The following is a 25280-nucleotide window of genomic DNA, read 5'->3' as shown; positions in this document are numbered from 1 at the left end:
AGCGTGAGAAATGCAGATCTGCCTTTTGATTCTTCAGTTCTTGCTTGCTCAAGGAGGCAGAGTGGTTGGCTTGATGTTTTTTGTCAGAGGGCATAAGTGGTTCTTGCTTGCTCAAGGAGGCTGAGTGGTTTAGCTTGATATTTATTGTCAGAGGGCGTGAGTTATGCAGATCTGCCTTTTGATTGTTAAGCTCTTGCTTGCTCCATGAGGCTGAGTGGTTTGGCTTGATGTTGTTTGTCAGGGGTGTCAGTAATGCAGATCTGTTGTATGATTAAGTTCTTGCTTGCTCCAGGAGGCTGAGTTGTTTGGCTTTATGTTGTTTGTTAGAGGGTGTGAGTAATGCAGATCTGCCTTATGAGTGTTAAGCTCTTGCTTGCTCCATGAGGCTGAGTGGTTTGGCCTGATGTTGTTTGTTAAAGGGCGTGAGTAATGCAGATCCGCCTTATGATTTCTCATTTCTTATTTGCTCCATGAGGCCGAGTGGTTTTGCTTGATGTTGTTTGTTAGAGGGCGTGAGTAATGCAGATCTGCTGTTTGATTGTTAAGGTCTTGCTTGCTCCAGGAGGCTGAGTGGTTCGGCTTGATGTTTTTTGTCAGGGGGTATGAGTAATGTAGATCTGCCTTTTGATTCTTCAGTTCTTACTTGCTCCAGGACGCTAAGTGGTTTGGCTTGATGTTTTTTGTCAGAGGGTGTGAGTAATGCAGATCTGCCTTTTGATTCTTTAGTTCTTTCTTGCTCAAGGAGGCTGTGTGGTTGGCTTGATGTTTTGTGTTAGAGGGCATAAGTGGTTCTTGCTTGCTCAAGGAGGCTGAGTGGTTTAGCTTGATATTTTTTGTCAGAGGGTGTGAGTAATGCAGATCTGCCTTTTGATTCTTTAGTTCTTGCTTGCTCAAGGAGGCTGAGTTGTTTGGCTTGATGTTATTTGTTAGAGGGCGTAAGTAATGCAGATCTGTTGTATGATTGTTAAGTTCTTGCTTGCTCCAGGAGGCTGCGTTGTTTGGCATAATGTTGTTTGTTAGAGGGCGTGAGTAATGCAGATCTGCCTTATGATTTCTCAGTTCTTGCTTGCTCCATGAGGCTGAGTGGTTTGGTTTGATGTTGTTTGTTAGAGGGCGTGAGTGATGCAGATCTGCCTTATGATTGTTAGGTTCTTGCTTGCTCCAGGAGGCTGAGGCCTTTGGCTGGATGTTATTTGTTAGAAGGCGTGAGTAATGCAGATCTGCTGTATGATGTACAGTTGCACTGGATGTCTCAGGAAGTGTGCCTTTTTCATATGTTGGTCATACTCTAAGGTAGGTTGCACATTCCACGCGGGCACATGAACGATCCATTCTTCAATGTCAGCATTGGCCTCATGACTCAAGTGTTGCATGGAGGCAGTCCGCGCCTCCTAGTCAACCAGTTGTGTCCTGTCTGCCATATTGCTGCAGGCTGCAGCAGAGTGTTTCATTACCAACTGCTAGAGCAGAAAGGGCAGATTCTCACTCATCCAGAGCTGGACCTTCCGCTGGAGGGAGGTAGTCGAGGCTTAATGGTTTATTGGCGTTGAAGTCCTTCACTTTCAATTAAAAGAAAGTGGTTACACCAGTGCCAATGTGTAAAATAAACATTTTTAAAAGATTCTTAAAAGAAAATAAAGAGTGAAGTAGTAAGATTTGACGATATTTCGAATGGACACATTTGAGTCCCGAATGGATTTACACAAATGTACTAAAGGATGGCATTCACACACACATTTCTGTGTGCATGTACAAAGGGAGATGTAACTGACCTACCACCACCCTTTCATATCCAGGAGTGGGCCAGCACTCCACTGCTCTGTCCCGACGCAGGAAACACGGCTCACATTCGTGAACCTGGGACTTTCCGCGTTCTGCACCTTCGGGACAATAACGCGCAGCACACATTTGTAGTGGTCATATTACCAGTGACAGATGAACTATTGAGATAAAAACATGGCAATTCAAAAGCACTTTATAATGGATAAAACTGTATTCACTAATTGCATTATATGGTACACAACACCGGTTGTTCTTTGTTTAAATGAAGACATTTATGAACAACAATGAAATCTGCAGATTTAGATTGCAATGGTGTGAACAATTGTTAAGAAACACTGCCCTCTGTGTGCTTCTGTTAATTAGCTATATAAATCCCTGTAAAGGGGGTGGGGGGACGTTTTCTGGGCCTGGGGGTCAATGTGCTTCATTGCCCTCCACGATGACGTGTGCTTTTCCTAGTGCATCATGGTTAATTGTTATTCTTATTAGGTTCCTATTAAGTGGATGGCTCTGGAGTCAATTCTGAATAGAATATACACTCATCAAAGTGATGTCTGGAGTTATGGTGAGTCGACACAAACACGTTTGCATTTTTTGATGGATAGCATTTGATTAGTCCTTGTCACGCCTTACATTTCAGATGCATTTGCGCTATATTATCACCTAAAATGGACTTGCCTTGAAAGATTAATACTGATCATATTTTAAGGTGGATAATTCAGTATGCTGATCCTCTCTCACACTGAATTATTAAATGATTTGGTCTGTCTCAAGACAGCTTTAGCTCTCTGGCAGAGCTATTGGGGGAAGTATATAAAGTGATGCCGGTATGAGTCAGATGTTCCGCGATGCAGAATGTGCATCCGTGGCGCTTTACAGCTTGACTCTGCCGTACTTTCATGGCTGCCATCTTGGAAGGTAACAACATGTGTTTGATGCTGCTCAAATATGTGCACCTAACCTCTCTTATGTACTGATCTGGCTTTCTCTGAATGCGCTGCATCCGAGCCTCATCTAAATTGTTGTAACAGGGAGTTTGAGTGAATGAAACTCTGTGTTATATTTATTCTGGGAACGTCTTCTCTTACAGACACGAGATAATGTAACTGGTTCCAAAAGGGCAACACAATTGCTGGGGGGCGGAGGCGGCTGTGGCTTGCCTCGCCTCTGCTAAGGCGGATATCATGTCAGCCTATTGTACTGAACAAGCATTTCCCAAGCAGAATGAATTGGTGCCGATTTAGTTATAGACACATTTCTAATAAAAAAGTAGGGAAATGGCAATGTTCCTTTTTACTCTCACACCACTATCCATCCGCTTAATGTTGTCCACTCGACCCTTTACAATCCGCCCTGTTTGAAAATAGAACTTGATTTACATCCAGAACGCTGCATCATCTGGTAATCCGGGGGCGTGTCTTCACGCATATGCAAATGAGGGTGTGGCCTGAAAAGTTAAAGCATAAATAAAGTTGCAAAGCAAACAGAAAGCCGGTGAATCGGCTCGCCATTTTGCAGTGGACACGTTAGAAATTCACTTCAATGGCCAATCTACAATAAGAAGCATTGGCAAAGCCAACAGGTCTGTCTTTGCAAACAGACAGCGTACAATTCATTTGTGTCACAGGGCTTTACAAATACGGATTGTCTACATTCATGAAGCTTTGCCAGTGCTTGTCTGATATGCAGCTTTATAGCTTCTGGTTACACTTTCTCTTAATGTATTTGTGCAAGTCGGGTAGTAATGTTCATTGCTTGCAGGATTTCCTAACAAACTGGAGCTTAAATCTTAAGAAATGGTAGTGTTCATGTTTTGCGTCTCATTTAGCATTGTTGGCTGTTAAAAATCTAACTTGTGTTCCTGTTTTTTTTTTGTTTTGTTGCCACAGGTGTTACCGTTTGGGAGTTGATGACATTTGGCCTCAAACCATATGATGCGATTCCAGCGAGCGAAATATCCACTGTCTTGGAAAAGGGCGAACGTCTACCTCAGCCTCCGATCTGCACCATTGATGTCTACATGATCATGGTGAAATGTGAGTGTGAGCACAAGGCACCTGCATTCCATTGCATCACTAAGCATACACTAGGAAGACGTCTTTTGTCTATTAATGCCTTTTTCAATTAGCGACTACATGCCTCACGACTCACAAGAACCAAGTGGTTAGATCCACTCTATGGAGAGTAAATATTCAGCAACCCACATAAAATTCTTTTCTTCGGGTGATGTGTTGTACATTTGTGTTTCTGCAGAAATTAAGGATCAACAATTTCCATAGCTCTGAGAACAATATTTTAAATGTTTTTTAATCAGAAATATTACGTTAAACCTCTTTAATCGCAATGTCCAACCTTTGACAGATTAACCAATACACTGCTCCAGGAGGCTAAGAATTCATGACACAACATTTGGGCTGATTCTCAATGCTGATTTTCATGTTAGGCCTCTGTCCTCCTTCCACTCTGATTAAAAACTGATTGGCGTGTTGACGGACACTGAGTGGACAGGCATGTGCCGCCACACGAGTGAGGTTTTCATTAAATGCACGGTTTAAACTGATTAATTTCAAGTAGCTTCATGAAGTTTACTTGTGACCGGTGACTGTGCAGACAGCTGCACCAGATCGGCCGGATGGCTGCCCTAGATGTACTTACCCTAGGCCCGACATTTTCGCATTGTCTGGTGTTGTGCAGCTATCCAAGATCTATAAACAGCTATAGGAAGGTACTTAAAGCAGATTACCGATTGGGACATACGTGAGGTTGTCTGCTGGGGCATTCCTGGTCCATGGTAAGGAGGTGTTGACCCCCAAATTCTTTGCACTGGGAGTGATTCTTGTGAAGAAGCTTACAGCACAACATTGGACACGCAAAGCAGCCCCCGCGGTTGAGCGATGGAGGAGAGATTGAATCACCTGGGCGATAGCTGGCAATCAGCTTGGCAGAGATAGACCTAGAGGAGATGGTGTGGAATCCTTTTGTACAGTTTGGGACGCTTTCCTATGCAGACCGCATGCCCCCTGAATGCACCGTACAGTTACCGGCATGAAAGATTGTGCAATGCTAATCATTGTGTGTGATATGTATATGTTGAAGATACATACATATACATGCTACGTATCCTCCCGGGTTCCAGACAAGCCAGTAGCTGATTGGTACACAGGCTTGTATCATGTAATCTTGTTATAAAGTAAACTTAGATGCCCAATTTTCTTAGCGTCTGTTGGTCACTGAGGGCCAGATTAGTTTACCCTATTCCTAAAAACACTGGGGCATATTGGAAAACCATTGCATCATGACAAGTGCAGTTTGGCATGGTATAGGCACCATAGTGCAAAAAAAGATACATTTCTGATGCATTTTTTGCATTTTTGCACGAGGGGAAAGTTTGCCCTAGTGCTAATAACATTTTGTATTAACGAAGGCTTGCCCTGGTGCGTATAACATGCCAAACTGCAATTGTAATTGTGTAATGATTTTCCAATATGTTGCAGTGTTTTTAGTAATAGTTTGTCCTAGTGCTCATATCGTGCAACGCTGCACTTGCACCGGACAAAGTTTCTGTAATCTGGCCCCTGATTTTGTTATCTTGTTTTAAATTGTATACGTCATGTGGCTCCACCTCTTCACTTATGTAGTCACTGGAATGTGTTTGTAAGTGACTCCGATCAAGCAATCCCACTAAGTCAGTGCCTTGTCTGGGATGCCCAAGGGAAGCCGTTATTTATGTATTTTTATGGCAAGTTATAATCTGGATGATGAACCCTTGTATAACACCCCTCTCTTAGACTCCCCCTTGACCCCACTGAGCCAAGAAGTAGGCTTGTTTTGCAAATTTAAAAGGTTTATTTGAAGAATTATAAAGTAAACTTTTTGCACTATGGTATAGGCACCATAGTGCAAAAAAAGATACATTTCTGATGCATTTTTTGCATTTTTGCACGAGGGGAAAGTTTGCCCTAGTGCTAATAACATTTTGTATTAACGAAGGCTTGCCCTGGTGCGTATAACATGCCAAACTGCAATTGTAATTGTGTAATGATTTTCCAATATGTTGCAGTGTTTTTAGAAATAGTTTGTCCTAGTGCTCATATCGTGCAACGCTGCACTTGCACCGGCCAAAGTTTCTGTAATCTGGCCCCTGATTTTGTTATCTTGTTTTAAATTGTATACGTCATGTGGCTCCACCTCTTCACTTATGTAGTCACTGGAATGTGTTTGTAAGTGACTCCAATCAAGCAATCCCACTAAGTCAGTGCCTTGTCTGGGATGCCCAAGGGAAGCCATTATTTATGTATTTTTATGGCAAGTTATAATCTGGATGATGAACCCTTGTATAACACCCCTCTCTTAGACTCCCCCTTGACCCCACTGAGCCAAGAAGTAGGCTTGTTTTGCAAATTTAAAAGGTTTATTTGAAAAATTAAACAATATATATATATCACACTTCTATAAATAAATTGATAATGGATAGTACACTTGTGAATATGAGCAGTAATCAGCAAGAGATAATCCTACAGTAGCACAGTTCTTGGTTACTTATGAATAGGAACAGAAGAATAAGGTGGGAAAGAATGCTTTATATGGTTCAAGGAAACGCAATGATGAATGAAATGCAGTACAGAAAATAACTTGATATGGCTTCAACAAAAGACAATGTAATCAATTTTCCTTGACAATTCACTCCCCCCCTTTATGCAATATAAGGAGATGGAAAGAAGAGCACACAGTTCTCAGGAATGCAATCAAATACAATACAAAATTCAGTTCCCCCCCAGCAAGCTTAGAGGAAAACAGGTAGAAGTTTGAAACACAGGCAAGATACTTTGATGTGGTCGCAATTAAGTGAAAAATATGCTAAAAATTCTTTTAATTCCCTATAGGGGGGTTCAGGGTGGTGATAGATACTTTGTATTAGTTCAGGATCACTTAAGCAATGCTCTATGAATGATTGTCAGGTTGCAAACGGATTTCAGCAATGGAAAGCAAGGACAAATCTTTTTACACGTGGCTGAAATTAAGCAAAATGTCAAATTGCGGCAAATTTAGTCGCGTGCGTCGAGCGCAATTACGGAGGCACTATAAGGAGTAGGAAGTCGGTTCTAGGTTCGCAGGTACCCCTCCCTTAATTCAATCAGAGAGGTGTGATCTCCTTTTGGTGGGGGCAGCAGGATGCAGCCAGGCCTGGGAAGAGTTGTTGAGCCAGTTCAACTCCTGTCGGGAGTAGTTGTCAGGCAGAATTCAATTTCTTTAAACCAAGCTTCAGCTAAATGTCCTGTTTGTTCCCAGTTTAAATCAAACTTACAATTTTTACACATGCAGCTAGAATGCTGATTCTAAGTTCAAAACCATGACATTTAACAGTTGCAAACTATGTGACACTCAAAAGTAGGTCACTCATTTAATTTAAACATTTCGATTTTAGTGGTTTTAAATCCAATTTCAATTAAGCTGCTGACATCCACAGCTCAGCCAGTTTTGTTATAAACATTGTTTTGGGCTCTTCATCTTTCCAGAGTTAGTATGCACGCAAGAATTCATTCTGCCACATTCTGCTGGTGTTCAGTGAGATTTTTGGATATCTCGCAATGTTTGAAATGGGCATTTTTGAGCTTGCATTCAGAGAAACAAAGGGTGATCTATAAAGTGATTTTTAGCTAACAGGCACTGCTGTTTTTCTCTTTGGCACCCCATTTCACCCATGGCTCTTCTGACCCAGCACGCTCGCACTGGTGGGTGGCAGGTCAGCCGATTATTTTGGTGTGAACACAACTGCGCAGTTCTCCTGGACTCTGGGGTGGAATGATGGGCGGCGACAGCACATCCCCACATCTACCCAGTCTATTGGTTCAACATGGGTCAAAACCCTTCACATGTTACCTGAAAAACGCAATAATAAAAGAACAGGTTGGAGTAGATGTAGTGCAATTATGAAATGTTTGCACTGGCCCAAAAACTGTACTATTGCAAAAATGCATTGAAGCAATACATATTTGCATCAGTTCAATGTTGTTTATTTGCAAATAGTAGGCACAATTGCTCTTGCATTGATCCTTGTTACTGCAGTATGACCCAAAACTGTTTTAGCTTTCTTATGATCAGCACACAATGCCAGAAGGATAGCTCAGGGGCAACGGGTGTATTGGAAGCAAGACAAGGCAGAGCAACACAGGTTGAAAACCTGGTCCTGCGCTTAGAGACTGGTCTTCGGTATTAAGCGTGTTATAAAAGATTAATTAATGAATGAATGCCTGATTTAACTATCTGAATATATAAATGCAAGTCATCATGAAAGGTCTTATCTGGACATGGTGTTCCCTGATATTGAATACACAGCAGGCATACAAATAGGGGAGAAATAATGTCTGTGCCCTTTTTGCACCATTATCTTGCCCTCGTCACATGCACCTAATTCGAATCTGGGAGCACTATCTGTCATTCTTTACTGTTTTACATGGGGGCCAAGCCCCCAATAAATCAGGAGAAACCCTGTAAGTGGCAGTGCATGCCCCTTAAAGACTGGGTGACCCCGCCTGTTCCGTTTCAACTGTGCAGAGGGTGGGTGCGCGTTTTGACACACACGGTAGGAGCAGCCGCTATCACTGCAGCGCCCCTAGATTTTGAAACATTTCTCATGCATGTGGGTACACATGTTGTCAGTGTGTGCCAGACACCAACACAGGGCTGTGAAATACACAATCAGGTGCTGTGCTCGTTTATGTGCCTGGTGTATATTACGCTCTGCACACGGCATATAGATATACATAACACCAGATGCGTTGCTGGGAGGGGGGCTAAGAGGGCTATAGCCCCTGGTCCTTTGGTTGTACCCCCGGATATAATCTCAGGAGCTACAACCAAAAGGCTAGCTAGCCCCCAGTCCCGACAGTTCCGACATTAGCGTAGCCCCGGGTCTTTCCCAGACCTAGCAACACCCCTGCATAACATCACTTTGGTCAATCTTTGTCGTAAACCTGCTGTACAAGTAGTGTATGATCTTCTGACATTCATTGTCTCCCGCCATGATGTCGTTGCAGGCTGGATGATTGACGCGGCAAGCCGTCCAAGATTCCGGGAGCTGATTGCTGAATTCACCAAAATGGCTCGGGACCCTCAGCGCTATTTGGTCATACAGGTACGTGTGTGCATATGTGAATACTTTAAACTTACAGAATCACGAGAGGGCTGCAAGAATACTCAGGTTCTAGAGTGAGATATAAGCATGGAACACGTCTGCATAAGATTTGCACGAAAGTTAAAGGAAATCAGAATAAGGAGCAAGATCACAACAACAACAACACAACTGTATTTTGCTTTGTAGACCAGACGGTTCGACAACCTATGATTAACTGTATAACTCCATGTACACATTAAAGGACGTACTGTTAGCATAACACTATTTAGCTATGCCTGCTTCTATATATGTTGCATAGTTGCTGCATTGTTTTTGAACAAGAGCATTCAAGGGGAGAGCACATGTTTACTGTATGAACATGTTTTATCTCATGAAATGCAATATTTTAGCTTTTGTAACCTAATGGAATTTTTCCGAATACATATTTATGACATAATACGAAATAAGAATAATAATAATAATACGGGCATTTTTGTAGAGAGGGTCAAAGTGTTTTCCTTTTGTACTCCAGTTCATAAAACCGGCAATGTTATACTAAACATTATGCAACTGCATCACATATGTAACTAGTTCTTTAAAAAGAAAAACAGCTCCCAGCTGATAGCATTTTATCTGACAAACCACCCAATGAATAGTTTCGAAATGCTAGGATCTCATATTTCTTGCCTTGGGGGTAAAATAGACAGGCCAAACCAAAAAGAGTGAAAATACAGGCACATTGTAACGCGAGTTTCGTAACACACCTTCATTTGCACACCCTAATAGGACCAAATGCGTAAAACGTGTCATTGACTTTTACAAAAATCAAATTATAAAACAGAAGCGCTCGCTCTGCATCGTGTTCTCCCAGTGGCCAGGTAGGATGACCAATGAAATAAGGCGACCAATGAAAGAGGCTAAACAAAAGTGGTGATGGGTGGAAAGTCTAGAATGAATCGCAGCCTCTGGCAATGCTATGGGCAACCCACCAGGCCAATGCCAATGATAATGATTACTTCTAAACCTTCCAGCCATCACCTCTTTTATTTGTTCAAGCCACCCCGAGTAGGACGGTATGCCCAGATGTGGGTCTAGAGCCTACTAAGCCTAGAGAACCAAGCTACACTCACTAACGACACCAAACGAGGCCGAAGCATGTGGTCTCATACAGAAGGGATGTGTCTAAGCAGCTTGGATCGACTGCCTGAATTGGCGTGGGACCAAGCCTGATTTACATATGGTCTTTTCCTTTTCTGTAATGGCTTGGCAGGCAAAGACTGCAGTCCGGAGGGTTGCCCAGAGCAATGCCAGTTGTTAAGCTTAATTCTACCCTTCCAGCCAGGGGCGTTGCTAGGTCTGGAAAAGATCTGAGGCTAAACCAATGCCGGGAATGTTGGGACTCTGGGGCTAGCTAGTTTTTTGGTTGTAGCCCCTGAGCTTCTATCCAGGGCTAAAACCAAAGGACCCGGGGCGATATCCCACACAGCCCCCCCTAACCTCCAGCAATGCCTCTGCTTCCAGCCATCACCTGTTTTCTTTGTCCAATGAAAGATGGTCACACAGAACATACCTCCAAGTCATCCTCCTCAAGGGAGAGGAAGAAGTAGATATCAGAGGGTTGTTTCACTGTTAATTACTTTGAGAGATATGAACCTTGTGAATGTGAGCCAATGATTCATTTATTTGGCTTACTTAGCCAAAGTGCTGTACCCTATTTAACAACAACCTCACAAACGCCAATCAAGAACATACAATAACAGAGTGATGATGAAAAACAGCAGTAAAAGGCACAGAGTTCTATTAAGTCCACTTTGAGAAAGGTCGGGGTGGGGTACGATTTAGGTCTCATTTTAAAGTGAGCTGAAGAAGAAGCAAGTCAAATAGTAGCGATCACCCACCCTATGATATGATATGATATGATATGGCATTTGTAACGCGCCTATACACAAGCGTTTCAAGTGTTTCAAGGCGCGAACTATGATGGTTTAGGAGCAAGAAAAGACAAAGACTGAAAGCGAGAAGAGGAAAAAGGCGATAGGAGGGGTATTAGAAGGGTGAGTGAAGATAAGGGATAAGATGGGGAAACAATGTATTAAGCCTTAAATAATTGACAGCGAAAATGTCACTGTAAAAAAAAGGCACAGGGAGACAATTTAAAGATGATAAATATTGAATAATGTGAGGGGTGTAAGACATTAAAACTACACTCCCCTCGCTCAAGAAAGACTCATGTAAGCAGAGGCTGACGCTCTGCATATAGTGTCTCCCATCCTTATATGCATAGGTGATCATGGGGAATGTCTTTTCTACTTCTCATTACAATGGATGACCTTTCCATCATTTCTTCTGTTTACTTTCCACACCATGTCTCTATCACTGCTGACTCTTTGGGAATGTCATTCATCAGAAAAGCCTGCAGTTATGAAATGGAAAAACTCTAGAGGAACAACATTGAAGAGGACACATAAAAGCATATTTGAGATTGACAAGAGATGTGATTACCATGAGACAGCAGGAAAGATAAAGCAAGTCTACTAGCGCTCTACTCAAAAGGAATTGAATGCCATAATACATCATTTCGTAAAGGACACTATGAGACAAATGAAACTGAAGATTCTTCAATTGCCCTAGGATTTTCAACCACCTAAATATTTGATGACATAGAAACACACGTGAGCACCTTCAAATTCCATACACATGACAACTCAAGAAACAATTCCAACATACAGAAGTTCATAATGCGTGTTTAGTAACAGGACTGGAAGTTTATACCAGTAAAACAATTGTTGACAACTTGAATACACTGGACATGTTCAGAAATCTATCTTCTGAAGATTATGCCTACCCAGGACTAACAGAGGGCGATATTATGGGGCACACCAAATGAAATGGCATTGATCTTATGATGAACATGTAGAGTGGACCAAAGAGAAAATAAGCCCTTGTTCCCAAAATACAAAAGAAAGGCCCATCTCAAATATAGAAAATCTGGAAAATAGAGAGTTACTTCAACTCACTACAAAACTGATGGAAAGGAGTAAGAATAAAAGCAAAAATAACCTTAGTTGAAACATGAGAAAGAGATCACTTTCACTTGGAAACAATAAGGACATCTTGGTTAGACCATCAGATAAGGGGTAACAATGGTTCCAGTGAAATACATTTTTATTCAAATAAAGAAGAGAATCATGTTTATGGACTGGTTGATTCATTAACTGCATAACATGGTGATTTGAAGATACAATTTCCCATTAGACTGGGCTTCTATAAATGGGAAAATCTTTACAAGTTATTGATCTCCCCTTCTTGAAGGCCCATTGCCAGCTCACTTGCGTTCTTATCTCACGATATGAAGCAACAGATTTCTATTATCATATGTGGTGGTATTACCGACCCAGGCCAAAGATACAGAGAAAATACTGACCAGACTAAACAATACACCTTTGAGGAGAATAACGTGGTAATCACTACGGACGTCAAGTCAGTTTCTATGTATATTGCATGCAAGCATGGGCAGAAGGCAGTGAAGAACGTCTTGGATAGCAGCTCAGAAATTTAATTATAAGAAACATTGAAGATGCCAAAAATGCTGGATTTGCTTCGCCAATTGTTTTTGGGAAAGATTGGTTTAATATTGACACATCCATTACACAGCAAAGGGGGCACGATTTGCTCCCCTTGTGTGAACATGTTCGTCAGATGGTGAAAGGAGACATGAAGCCTGAGCAAAGAGAGCCAACCATAAGTGACCCATGCCATTATTTGGCTAGGGCACTCATACTATGCAATGACACCGCAGAAGCATTTGAGATGTGCTTGGATCAATGTAATCCTAATGAAGCTCATGTGGAGTTCACATATGGCAATAGCAGGACACAAATAATCTGCCTCGGCCTGCACATTAAACCCGGAGAAAATAAACTGAAACACATATTCTCCACAAAGGCACAGCATGCGATGCAGACCTCAGTCCAGAAGGACCTGCCTTCCACCTGTAAAGTGGAATATGCCCTGCCAGAAACTATATAGGGTCAGGCGAAACTGTACCCTGAACCAAGATTTGGATATCGATCAAGAGAACAAGTTTAATCACTCTAGGAAATGAAACTACCCAGAAAGGACTCTGGTCATGGCCAAAGGAAACGATAAGGGGTATCAAATGTGGTATTTTGATCACAAGAAATAATAAAAGAGATGTTAAAAACCATATCCATGGAGGCAGAGGCGATAACATTAACAGCACAACTAGCAATCAAGCCACAGCGTTAAGGGGGTTATATAAAGGGCACTGGCATGCAGTAGAAGTCGATACAAATATGAAAGATTACTGATGCCATGACCCACAAATATCATGTAGACACTGCCCACTCTTGAAAGAACTACTAAAGCTATTTTGAGTAACATAAATGGGAAGGGTGTAGACGATTGATAAATCAAGTAAAAGGATTTCAAATCTGTAGGAATTGCTCCATATGTAAACTTGGCCTGGATAAGTAAAAGAGCTACCAAGGAGAATTGGGAAAGACACAATGGAATGTTATCATTAGTTCATCAACTCCAAAAGGGAATATGTCATTCACATTCTTATATGCCCATGCAACTAGTCAAATGTTAATAGCGCGACATGGTTACAAAAAAACAGGACACATTAAAGTGTAAGTGAAATTGATTAGGTGAATGCTCAGTAACATATGACAATATACTTCCATCCTCATCATAATGGTGAGGAAACTAAATTAGGATGTGCAGGACTCAGAGGATTATAGTCGTTAATGTGCTTAGCAGCTGGGATTTCGTGTGTTATGCAATTGACATTGGAGCAGGTCCCTTGCACTCGCATTAGACACATTTAGGAAACATTTCTGAGAAACTGGAAGGCGCTCTGAGCTGTACATATTGATAGCAAGCTATACTATTCTACATGAATTATTAAAACCAGTGTTGCAGAGTTTAAATAAAGTTAGGGAATGTGCATTAAATATAGTTGTTTTCTGGCATAAATTACACATAACACTATGTAGAAAAATGGCAATAGCACCCGAGTTCACTTGTCAAAGGTGGATATGATATTTCTACAGCAATGTAGTTACCATGATCTCAGTTTATTGGCAAAGTAGGTATGTGCCTTAAAGCCCTGTGCTGAATTGGGAAACATCACACCACTTAGGTCGAGATTGCTAATGCAGGTGGTAACTGGTGTAGATGCAACTGACGAGCCCCACTCGCAGGCACGCGTGTCTGTGGTTGTAAAGTGTCGTAAAAGCAACATATAGCCAGAATATAATTGGCAGCAGGTGGACAAAACTGTTTCAAAGCGTGTATCCCACTGTTTTAGCACGACCAATGTTTTCTATTAAATCACATTAAATAATACGAAGTATATTTGTAATCTGGTTGTAGAGTAAATTGTAGGCAGTCCAAGGCAAGGCCAACTTAGTCATTATCCTCTAACGGTCAACCACACTTTCAACAAAGGGGTGATTAGCAGACCATGAGATTTGCACAGGAGTATCAATAAATGGGTCCTAATACCTGCCTTGGCACTAGGCCATAATAATTCTGTGATTTTGGGCATATCACTTTATTCCCCGGAGCGCCAAATGTTAGCATGTGAGAATGAAAGGGGCTGTTCTGTCTGGCCCTCTAGTGCTGTCTCAATTAAACACCCACACCTGATTAATTAAATCCCGGATTCTGCAATGCGGCCTCAGCTAGGGTACTGGCAGTAATCCTGTTTGGCATTCTCCTGCCAGAACACAGGTTCTCTGTAAAGCGTTCTGGGCAGTGCTATACTGTAACAAAGAAATAGGGCTGGAAGAACCCCGCCTTAGAGTGACTTTGCTGGACATCCTTCCGAGCTATCACAAATCCTTTTGAGAGCCATATTTCTTTGGAGACTAAACAGCAATCACAATTGTTATGTAATTTGTCCCCTAAGATTCTCTTCTGATTCCTTGTAAATATCTATTTCCTAGAACGATGAGAGAATGCAGCTGCCAAGCCCCTCGGACTCCAGATTCTATCGCACCTTAATGGAGGAAGGAGAGTTGGGGGAAGAGGTAGACGCAGAGGAGTACCTTGTCCCACACCAGGGCTTTTTCAACAGTCCATCCACATCCCGCACCCCGCTACTGAACTCGGTGGTAAGTGACTCTATGATGCTGTGGTTCAGGCGAGGCACGAGCTGAGTCAGCAAGCAGCCATTTTGAGACTAATATGTGTCTCCTTGGCTTGTTATTTCAGAGTGCCACCAGCAGTGTATCGAACGCTGCCTGCATCAACAGGAATGGGGTGAGTCAGCAGATTGAAACCCAAGGGTTGATGATGTTCAGTGATCAAGGCCTGTGTTTTTATTGGCTCAATGAAGAATTGGCAACAGAGTATTGTCCAATGGATATGAATGTCGATTTCCGCAAGGCAACCAATACACATATTTTTAGGGGATTTGAATGCTGATTTGCCACTGTTGTGTCCTTCGGTACAATGAGTATCCAATAATCTGTTTCTATTCAAATACACATACATATTTATTTACAACCTGACATGTTGTGTTAATATTGATTCTTGTGTATTTTGTGAAACCTTTCAGTAGCTACATATTCCACTGCCACCCATTTTAGAATGGGTCCAGAACTGACTCCAGTTGTTTTGCCAATATTGGTTCTTGTAATGTGCTCACCAAATGATGTATATTTGGGTATGGTTATTATTATTATTATTATTATTATTATTATTATTATTATTATTATGGTATTTATTGAGTGTGGACCTAGCTTTCAGAAGCAACACAGCACTTTACAGAGGTATACAACAGTACAGATGCATAACAGAGGGCTTTTCAGAGGTAACAACAGAACAGATAAACAGCGGGGTTAGGATATAGAGGGTCACAGAGGAGGCAAGCAGCTGTACAGGGTGGCGAGGAGGAGAGGGGCTGATGGCGTCTAACCCGTCAGGTGGCGCATTGAGGCGATGTGACAGCATAGCTGTTGAGGAGGCAAGACTCCATGAAGAGGTGGGTCTTGAGTTCTGTTCTGAATTGTAGGAACGTGGGGCTGAGTCTGATGCTGATGAGGAGGAGGTTCCATAGTCTTGGGGCGTAGGCAGAGAAGGCTTGTTTTCTGGTCTTTTCCTTTTTGCAGTGGTGGTTTTCAAGTCTGCACGTGTCCTGGCTTCTGGTGGTGCACTGTCTGCCTGAGATGCTGATTGTCTCTGCGAAGTAGCTGGGTGACTTGTTGGCGACTGCCTTATAGATGATGCAGCAAGACTTGAAGGTGGTTCTTGCGTGCAGTGGGAGCCATTGAAAGTCGATAAGGGCCGACATGATGTGGTTGTATCTGTGTAGACCCTTGATGAGACATGCTGCAGCGTGAAGGACACTTCTCAGGGGCACAAGGGAGGATGATGGGAGGTCTTCGAGGAGGGCCATGCCACAATCCAAATGGGATAGGACCAGTGCTTTAACGGTGGATCTAAAGTTGAACGGAGGTAGGAAGGGCTTCACTTTCCGCATGAGGGACAGCTGATACCAAGAGTTTTCTTAGCTATGTATGTCTTGAAGGAGAAGTGTTTGTGGATGTGGAACCCGAAGGACTAGGCGCAGGAGGTGAGCTCAGGTGTGCAGCCCTGAGCCTGAGCTAGATTTGTTGTTTCCTTTATTGGTCCAATCAATATGTACAAAGCTCCTGAGGTGGCATAGACAAAGACCAACACAGGGATACCCCTAGCAGCTGGGCAGATCTTAGCTTTATCCCACTTCATTAAGTACAGAGAGCCCCAGGAGTACAAAGACATGCATCTCTTACAGATCTAGAAATGCCTTGTAACTGCAAACCTCTGTGTAGGGTTGGGTACTTTGTCTTATCAAAAGTAAACAAATTCAAGCAACCTGGGTGATAGTCCTTATGCGCACGAGTGGCTCTGTCTGCATATGACGGTATCTGTGCATTCATCACTTTCAGTAATGCAGCATAATGTGCAAAATGTTTACATATGTCAGGTGGGGCCCACTGGCTGGGTAATGTTATAATGCAGGGGATGCTCGCCTACACACGTACAGCTGGTATCCTTAGTGGACCAACACGTGTCTCTGTGTATGGCTTCCAAAGAAAGATACATAGATGGGGGATGCTGTATCCTCCTACTGTGATATCACGCCAGTGGAATATGGAAGTCATATTAGGTCAGCAATATAAATATTGCATTGACTCTGCTGCCCCACATCTCTGGTGGTGTGTGGAGAGAAGGAGGTTCATCAGTGGAGGAGTCTGGCGGGCGCCAGGTTCTTTTATTTTGTCACACGTTGTCTTTTTGTCCCATATGCCTCCCTTAGCCACCCCATGCTGGTCTGTGGAGGTAGTACCTTCAGCAGCCTCACACCACATAAACATATTGACTCAACATAACCTTGCAGTGGGGCCATAGACCCACCTTTGTGCGTGGGCGTCACATGGCTGCATGATTCATATAGGTTAGTGACCATTATTTACAAAACATGTCAGGGTACTCTACTAAAACTCTAAACGTGTTGCCAGAATGTTGTTAACGACTAAATTCGGTTTTCATCAATTAATCCTGTAAAGCTTTCTGTGTTCACTGTAGAACACACAGTGGACCAGATTCTCAAACCTTTTTTGGGTGCATGTGATAAAATGGGCTAAAACATCTGATCTCTTGGGCCAAAAAAATGTGCACCCAAATCTTCAATAGACCTGTTAGAAATATCTTGGCTTACTGGTAGCTCGGTATATCTTGGTTGACCCGGGTTCGATTCCTGGCTCAACTGACCTCCTAGATGTTCACATTCAGGTGCAATGTTTCACTCCCTTTTCTCATTTATGCAATTAAGGGTACATGTTTGTGCATTTCAATGTGCATCCAGAATCCACAAACCGGATCTGCTTTCAAATGCGCTTCACTTGCACCGGTTTAAACTAGGTGCAAGAGAAGGCCTAATGCACGATAGGTTAATTACTGCACCTTTCATGCAGTTTCTTTGAAGTGGGAGAGCCGCAGTGCAAACAATGGCACAAAATGCATTTTTATTTTTTACCACATTGACAGGAGGGCCTGTCACTCTGAAATACGTTCCAAGCACCCCCATGGGTGCTGGGAGTGTGTAATACATTAGAGTTGGGAGCACACTCCCCACACTACTGTATTTCAGGGTGGTGGGCAGCGCACCTTGGCACTACTGTTCAGTCACCTTTGAGAATAAGGTGACAATTTTGGGGATCTACTCCAGTTTGTTCATACACTGTAGCACAAATCCTCTCGCATAACATAACATAACATCAGTGCAATGCAGGTCTAGAGCTTGATTCCTTCAAAGAAGGGTTGTAGAAACTAGCAGCCACCCCAATAAAGAGCATAACATGTTAGTCATAAAAGATGATCAAGTAGTCAAATTCCAGGGAGTAGAATCAATGTGTTGATGCTCATAGCTTGGCTTTGCCAGCGGATAATACAGTGATTCTTGACAAATGATCTTATCTCAATGTATAGTACTCTGCTGCTGTCCGTGAGGAGGCTTGCCTTCTCACATACTGATGCCATTCTTTAGGCCATTGCCTTATCTTCCATTGTATATAGGTCGTATGTGTGAAGGTGTCATATAAAGAAGATAGGTAATCAAAGCTCATCAGGCTCTGGTGAGAATATTTTCAGGTGTGCTTATTTAGCACAAGAAATGCGTTGCTTTCTTATACAATTTCAAAGATACTTCTACACATAATAAATAACACTCAACTAATCTGATTATTGGGTGTATTTAAAGCTTACAAATACAAGAGAAACCCCCAGATGATATATTTTTAGTTCACATCAATTGATATTCTGGTACTTGTATACTTAACTTGATAATGGAGAACAAAAAGCTGAAATTATTCTGCTTTTGTAAAACATGCTTCTATAAAGTGTTGTCTTTAGATATTGTTAAGTCGGGTTATTGTGTGATTTGAGAACGTTCCAAGTCAGTTGTGCAATACTGGGTATTATTTTAGTTCACAAAAATCAAACATTCACAAAAAATTCTACCTTGCTCTATGATAAGAACTGGAATTTAATATGTCAAAAGCAGAAATTGCATATTGGTTCAAATCCCAGCTTCACCACATAACCAACGTATGTGATCCTGAGCAATTTATTTATTCTTATGGCGCCTAACCTGTCAAAATTGCCATTGTTTAAATATTTCATGTTGCTAAGCCCTAACAGCGATTTATCTCTCAGGGTATACTTATTTTAAAGAAACTCACTCATGGTTAAACTGCTATAGTGTTGCTTCGTGTATAATAGTGGCCTTTATATATTCCACACCACAAAGTTATTTGTCTCTTTGCTGACTAATATCAATACAGCCTGAAAACCATAGTTCTCTTGTAATCTCAGTCTATGTTAGCATACATGCACCTTTCTGGTAGCTTCTAATTTATATACATGATCTCTTCTCTTCTGTGCAATAGTATGTGCACCTCTCCATTGCTTCCAATCCTTCTGCATACATGAGACCTTAATGTTCTGTTAATATGAGTCCAATGACAATGCTACAATATGTGTACTTTTTACATACGGCTACTGATCGGTGTCCTACATCTAAAACTACACCCTACTCCTGAGAGCTATTTTAAATTTTGGCTATTGGTTGGGGATAAAGCACCACCTAGCAGGGACGTCATTTGGGAGTCGCCAGGGCTTGCAGCTACGACCCCAGTGGTCCCCCTTGCAGCATGTGCTGAGAACATCCTGCCCACAAAAATTATTCTGGATAATAAAGAAATATTTGCACCAACTCTCACTAAAATAATTAACACCTTGTTTTCCGAAGGGAAAATTCCCAACAGCATTAAAAAAGTTACAATAACCCCTCTGGTCAAAAAACCGGGCCTAGATCCGAAAGATCCCAGCAATTTACGGCCAATAACAAACTCCAATTTTGTTTTGAAGATTCTGGACAAAATCGCCACTAATCAGCTACAGCAACATGTGGAAGCACAGGTGGTGCTACACACACAGCAATCGGGCTTTAGAACAGCCCACAGTACAGAGTCAGCTATGCTTGACCTACAAACCCACATGTTAGAGCTGATAGAACGGGGCAAGTCTGGGATGCTCATGCTACTAGATCTTAGTGCAGCGTTCGACCTAGTGGACCATCAACTACTACAAAAGGCCCTAGATAAAACCATAGGCTGCTCTCCAACAGCACTGGCCTGGATAGTTTCCTTCTTAAGTGACAGGAGGGCACGCATTCATTGGGGAGACACTTTCTCAGAAGCAGCTCTCATCCTATTTGGAGTACCGCAGGGATCCAGTCTGTCCCCTCTGCTTTTCAATGTCTACATGCGTAGTTTGTGTGAACTATTGGAAAACATTGGTGTGTTTTTCACCAACTATGCCGATGACACGCAGCTGGTCATTGAAATGACGGGAGACTACACACTAGATAGTGCGAAAGTAGAAGAGGTATATAAAACCATCGATATCTGGATGCAGAAGCATTGGATGTGCCTCAACAACAGCAAGACTGAGCTCATGATCTTCGGAGCTCAGCATGCCAGATCCAAACTAGGCGTTCAATACAAGGTTTTCAGTATAAAAGATGCCAAAATTTCAGTCCTACCCCAAGTTAAAACACTTGGGATGTTGGTAGAAGCCCCAGTAGGGGCCGAAGCGCAAGTAAACCATTTACACAAAAACAACACTTATTACTTGCGCTTGCTAAGAGCCATAAGACCCTACATAAGTGAAGCAAACGCGGCTAACATCGCAAGAGCGATCGTACTATCCCGTCTCGATTATGGCAACGCACTATTGGTCGGGGCCACCAAGAAAGAGCTGCATCGCTGCCAGGTCATGCAAAATGAGGCAGTCCGTATTGTTAAGGAAATTAAATTTGGAAACCACATATCGGCTGCAAGGAAAGATCTTCACTGGCTCAGAATCGAGGAAAGAGTCCATTTTAAGGCCATGACGATCGTGCACAGATGCCTATATGGCACGGTGCCAGGATACCTCAAAGAGAAATTCGCTCTCTACACACCTAGAAGAAACCTGAGATCAGCCGACTCAGGCCTCCTGGTTATCCCCAGGGTGAAACGAGCAGCAGGGGGAGGCCGAGCCTTCCCATTCATAGCAGCCAAATTTTGGAACAACCTCCCAGGGACTCTTAGATTAGAAGGTAATTATGGTAACTTCAGGAAACTTCTGAAAACATACCTCTTTCAATAACCTCCAGTTATGTCAGGACCTCCCACTGGTATCTAGACGATCACCTGTTCTTTCCCCGAACTGTTTTTTTATTATGGCGATCTACAAGACTCTTCTCTCAGATGTTCTCCGCGCCCTGATGCCTGCGGGCTGTCGGCGCGTTACAAATACATAGACATAGACATAGACATAGACACCTGCAGTCTCCCTTGCTACCCCTATATTTTAAAAAGTGTTTTATTTATTTTTTAAATGGAAGCTCTTGGGCACTGGAGTAGCAGGGGCCCCAACACGCCAGGTCTGGGACGGCCCTGTCCCAGTCCTTACCCATCAGGATGAAGGCTGGGACAGGTCTTGCAGCGCAAAAAGGAAGGGCTCAGTAGTGTGAGCTGACCATGACATGTGGCACATGTCACATGCCACTTTCAGCTACAACCCCGTCTTCTCCGGCTTCCTATGCCACTTATATACAGGAACCATGAAGCTCTTCCAGCTTCCTGCTTCCTGTTTGTGTGCAGCACGGAGGAGCCGAGGTTGGCCTGGAGTGAAGGACCGAATCTGTAAAAACAGCAAGAAGGCTTTATTAAAAAAAAAAATGATGTGTATTTTGCATGTGTGAACTGCATGTCAGATGTATGTATGTGCTATGGGTCAGTGAGTGGTAGGTGAATGAGTAGGAGTGTGATAGTGTGTGTTTTAATGCCCTAGGTGTTAGACGCATCTGAAAGCCATGTGCCATCACTTCCCACGATGTCACTTGGGTGCAGGTTCAAATGACATAACTTCCTGTGATGTCATCAGAGGTCAAGGATTGTGTGATGTTACTTCTGCTACCCCTAGCATGTTGGTGAAATTATGTCCCTGCCGCATACAAGCTGAAACTATTGAATTGGAGTGCAGCAAGAAGGGAGATGGGATGCGAGGAGGGATACACAGCCTGTGGGTCCTGTTTGGCTGTTTACTCACCCATTAACTTCCCTTGGCCATGATAATCAATATGGGCATTCTCACCCACTACCGGTGCCTCCCCACCCAAAACACATACTCCTATGATCTCTTTGAGCTGCTTTATCAAGCTGTAGCATCACACTTTGAACCCCCATTGTCCTTTCTGTACAATCTTCTGGTTTAATTGCAGTTGTAAATGTGATGCTAGTACAATAAACATGTCTTACCAAGCCTTCAGCGTTTATATGTGATCTTACCAACCACAATTACAGAGTGGTACATTTCTCTCTCAAATCTGGGCATGACGCAAAAAACTCTTGAACCTACACATAATAAGGGAAGAATCCTTGATTGGCTAGTAGACTATAATTGCACTGCCAATATCAAAGCTATTATCCTTCAACCTTGGACAGACCACTTCTTCCTGTCATTTGAACTATCTACCTCCAGACCACCTCCACCAGCCTCCATCATGGCCCCGCCTTGCCCAACAAGAAACAAAAAGAGCATCACCAGAGACAAAGTGATCCCGGCCATTCTACCTACACTTAACGGATTAGCAGATCATCTAGACCCAGAAACACTAGTCAACGTGTACAACAAAATCATGCTAACTACCCTTGATAACATCGCACCCTTGAAACTCAGAAAAAGTAAACCCAAATCTCACCTAAATAAATGGTTTACCCCCAAACTAAAGGATTTGCGACTACTTAAGAGGAGCTGCGAAACAGCATGGAGGCTCACCCCTTCAGTAGACCATAAAATGAAACTAACAGAAATCTCCTCCCAATATAAAAAAGAAATCCATCTGGCCAAACAGAACTCCTTTAATAAGCGGATCTCCAACGCCAATTCAAACATGAGGGAACTATTCACCATCCTCAAAGAACTAGAGTCACCCATCCCCATCCCGGATACATGCACCAAAGACAAAACTTGGTGCTCCAACATTCAGCTAGCCTTATCCAATAAAATCTCTCTACTCCAAACGAAAATAACCAAAAAGAAAGCCTCCCTTACTCATCATTCCAAGCCTAACAACCTCACTACAGACCCTACCCCAAAGACCCAGGACACAGTCACACGGTTCATGTTTTCCAAAACATCGATTCTCGAGGTGGAGAAAGTCATCCTCTCTCTTAAGCCGTCTAACTGCCAGGGTGATTCTTGCCCTGCCCAGCTTATAAAAGACGCAGCTAGAGATCTCTCCCCGTTTATTGCCAAACTTGTCAACTCTTCATTCACGTCCGGCACGGTACCCACCAATTTAAAACAATCCTGGGTACTACCATTGCTTAAAAAGCAAACGCTAGACCCTCTTATACCCACAAACTACCGCCCCATTACAACTGTCCCCTTCCTGCTCAAAATCCTGGATAAGATCGCCTACAATCAAATCTAAAGTTTCCTGGAACAACATAAACTCTTAGGAGAGCGCCAATCAGGATTCCGTCCACAACATGGTACAGAGACTGCCCTGATTGACCTAAAGGCACAAATAGATGAAATAAGAGATAAAGGTAAAATGGCTCTCCTCTTGTTGCTGGACCTCTCGGCGGCATTCGACCTTGTAGACCATGGAGTACTTTGCAGCCATTTAGACTCTGCCGCACATTTTTCCAAGGAGGCCATATCTTGGATTGAATCCTTCCTCAGTGATAGGACCATGAGGGTGTTCTCCCCTTCGGCAGCGGCGGACCCAATCCCCATCCGATGTGGAGTCCCTCAGTGCTCATGCGTCTCCCCGACTCTCTACAACATATTCACCAAGCCCCTTTTTGATGATCTGGACCATCTTGGTATCACCTACACCAACTATGCAGATGATACCCAGATTCTCCTCCCACTTTCCGGGGACTACAACAAGGATTTGGCCTTGGTGAACAGGGTGTATATCATCGTCCAGGCATGGATGGCAACCCACGGTCTATGCCTGAACGATGACAAAACAGAGTTGCTCATCCTAGGGACACATTCTAACATGAAGAAACTTAGTCAGGATTATACCTCATTTGAAATTGACGGGAACATTATCAAGGTTTCCAAAGATGTGAAGACACTTGGCTTCTATCTGGATGCCACCCTCTCTTTTGATAAGCAGGTGAAGTCATTGGCATCTGCCACCGCCTACACATGCAAGCTCATTAGAGCAGGCAAGCATTTTCTCTCCGATAACAACTGCCTTATCCTAGCGAGAGCATTAATCCTTTCGAGGCTTGATTATTGTAATGCCCTCTACATCGGAGCAAACAAATCCATTACCCACCGACTTCAAATTCTTCAAAACAATGCCCTACGAGCCGCCCTTGGTGTACCCAAAAGATCACATATTTCAAACATCAGGCGTCAAAACAACTGGTTATCCTCCCAAAACAAAATCCACCTCAAAGTAGCATCCCTGGTTCACAAAGCCTTGAACAATGCAGCACCAAGCTATCTCTGCAATAAACTCACAAAAAGAAATCACTCGCGCCCTGCCAGAACTGCAAATGCCAACAGCCTCATCATTCCTAGATTCAGGTTATCTAAGGCGGGGGGTAGTAGCTTCCCGGTGCAAGCAGCTCAATTATGGAATTCATTGCCTAATCCTCTACGCGAGGCACAGCCCTTCCCTAAATTCAGAACTAACTACATCAATCTGCTAAGGACTGCTAATGAATAGCCTATTGGCGCCCACTTATCCCTCACCCCACCCTAGAACATACATTTCATCATGATCTTTATGGTCCCACTCTCTTGTACATAGACTCTCTTATCATATTTTGTATCCATTCGGCATGTAAACCGCAACTGCTGCCTTCCTGTGATATTTTGCATTCTATAATTTGTATTTTGTATTTATACAGTGTATGTATCCCATGACCCCACCCTGCAACCTAAGCTTCGCATTTTTCTGTACTGCTGCGCCCGGCTACCTTCGGGTTTGGTGCGCATTATAAGTGAATAAAACAAACAAACAAACAAAACATTTCATTGTGGAAAAGATACCAGAAAGAACCAATTTATTTATTTTTTTTAATTTAGGGGGCCCTCACTAGGCCCCCCCCCCGATTTTTAACCCTTAAAACGCCAACCCAGCCCCATCCCGACCTGACCCATTTTAACCCTTTTACCCCACTACCCTTTATTTATTTAATTCATGGTCGCAGTCTTTTTCTATGTTTTTGTCCACTCTAAAATGCATTGCTCTGTTTTGTTGCAGACATTTTGATTGGATACCACCTTC

At 42.8% G+C, this 25280-nt stretch overlaps 1 protein-coding gene across 1 annotated transcript in view; it reads left to right on the top strand.

The window, feature by feature from the left end:
* EGFR (epidermal growth factor receptor) overlaps positions 1-25280 on the top strand; it is an 810606-nt gene that overhangs the window by 775918 nt on the left and 9408 nt on the right. The window contains exons 22-26 of the mRNA XM_069648296.1: positions 2272-2347; positions 3672-3818; positions 8820-8917; positions 14872-15039; positions 15140-15187. Of these exons, the coding sequence (XP_069504397.1) occupies positions 2272-2347; positions 3672-3818; positions 8820-8917; positions 14872-15039; positions 15140-15187 (537 nt within the window). The remainder of the gene's footprint in view (positions 1-2271; positions 2348-3671; positions 3819-8819; positions 8918-14871; positions 15040-15139; positions 15188-25280) is intronic.

Source organism: Ambystoma mexicanum, chromosome 2q, assembly GCF_040938575.1.
Source record: "Ambystoma mexicanum isolate Mex_15411 chromosome 2q, UKY_AmexF1_1, whole genome shotgun sequence".
Taxonomy (NCBI): domain Eukaryota; kingdom Metazoa; phylum Chordata; class Amphibia; order Caudata; family Ambystomatidae; genus Ambystoma; species Ambystoma mexicanum.
Note: the sequence above shows the minus strand (reverse complement) of the source record. Positions and strands in the feature narration are given on the sequence as shown.